The sequence below is a fragment of the Seriola lalandi genome, unplaced genomic scaffold, assembly GCF_002814215.2.
Source record: "Seriola lalandi dorsalis isolate HSWRI2012SDOR001 ecotype SW California unplaced genomic scaffold, Sedor1 jcf7180002050027, whole genome shotgun sequence".
Taxonomy (NCBI): Eukaryota; Metazoa; Chordata; class Actinopteri; order Carangiformes; family Carangidae; genus Seriola; species Seriola lalandi.
This window is the reverse complement of record NW_019520580.1, coordinates 1,512-2,351: the sequence shown is the minus strand read 5'-3', so window position 1 is coordinate 2,351 and position 840 is coordinate 1,512. Positions and strand designations below refer to the sequence as shown.

General features: G+C 44.2%; 1 protein-coding gene across 1 annotated transcript in view; it reads left to right on the top strand.

The window, feature by feature from the left end:
* Nucleotides 1-772, top strand: part of LOC111649139 (glycerol-3-phosphate acyltransferase 3-like) — a 9,960-nt gene extending 9,188 nt beyond the window's left edge. The window contains exon 11 of the mRNA XM_023398900.2: nucleotides 245-772. Coding sequence (XP_023254668.2) covers nucleotides 245-350 — 106 coding nt within the window. The 3' untranslated portion in view covers nucleotides 351-772. The remainder of the gene's footprint in view (nucleotides 1-244) is intronic.
* The last annotated feature ends 68 nt before the right edge of the window (nucleotides 773-840 follow it).

Genomic DNA, 840 nt, shown 5'->3' with positions numbered 1-840 from the left:
ACACACACACACACACACACACACACACACACACACACACACACAAATACTCTGGAGAGTATCTGAGTACATTTACTGTAATACTGCAAATACCTGCTGAGCTTCCTGTATAAATAACTTCTCCTTCTTCTTCTTCTCCTTTTTCTGCTTCCTCTTCTCCTTCTTGTTGTTGTTGTTCCTCTTCTTCTTCTGCATCATCTTCTTCCTCCTCCTCGTCTCCTCCTCCTCCTCCTCCTCCTCTCAGGGACGGAGGACTGAAGAGAGGGAAGGTGAAGGACTCGTTTAAAGAGGAGCAGCAGAAGATGTACAGCAGCATCATCGTAGGAGTCAACAACACAGAGGAGGAGTGACATCATCACCATCATCATCATCGTTATCGTCATCATCACTGTGATGTGTGAACGCCTCATATCCAGAAGCTGGATCTCCAGGAAGCCTCAGATACAGCAGCTGATCATCAATCAATCAATCGATCAATAAGAGACTGTATCAACTCTTAAAGTCTTATTCTACATTTTTATAACATGGTGTGTGTGTTTGCGTGTGTGTGTGTGTTTGTGTGTGTGCGTATAGGTGTGTGTGTGTGTGTGTTTGTGTGTGTGCGTGTAGGTGTGTGTGTGTGTGTGTGTGTGTGTGTGTGTGTAGTGGTGCACTTGCACCAGCAGGAGGCAGTGTAACACAACACAATATGAACTGTTGGTTTCTTCAGCTGTGATCAATATTCTGTTATTATCTGTCAGTGTGTGTGTTTTATAAACCAGACGGACTCAGACTGAAGATGTGTTTTTAAAAGATCCACACACACACACACACACACACACACACACACACACACACACA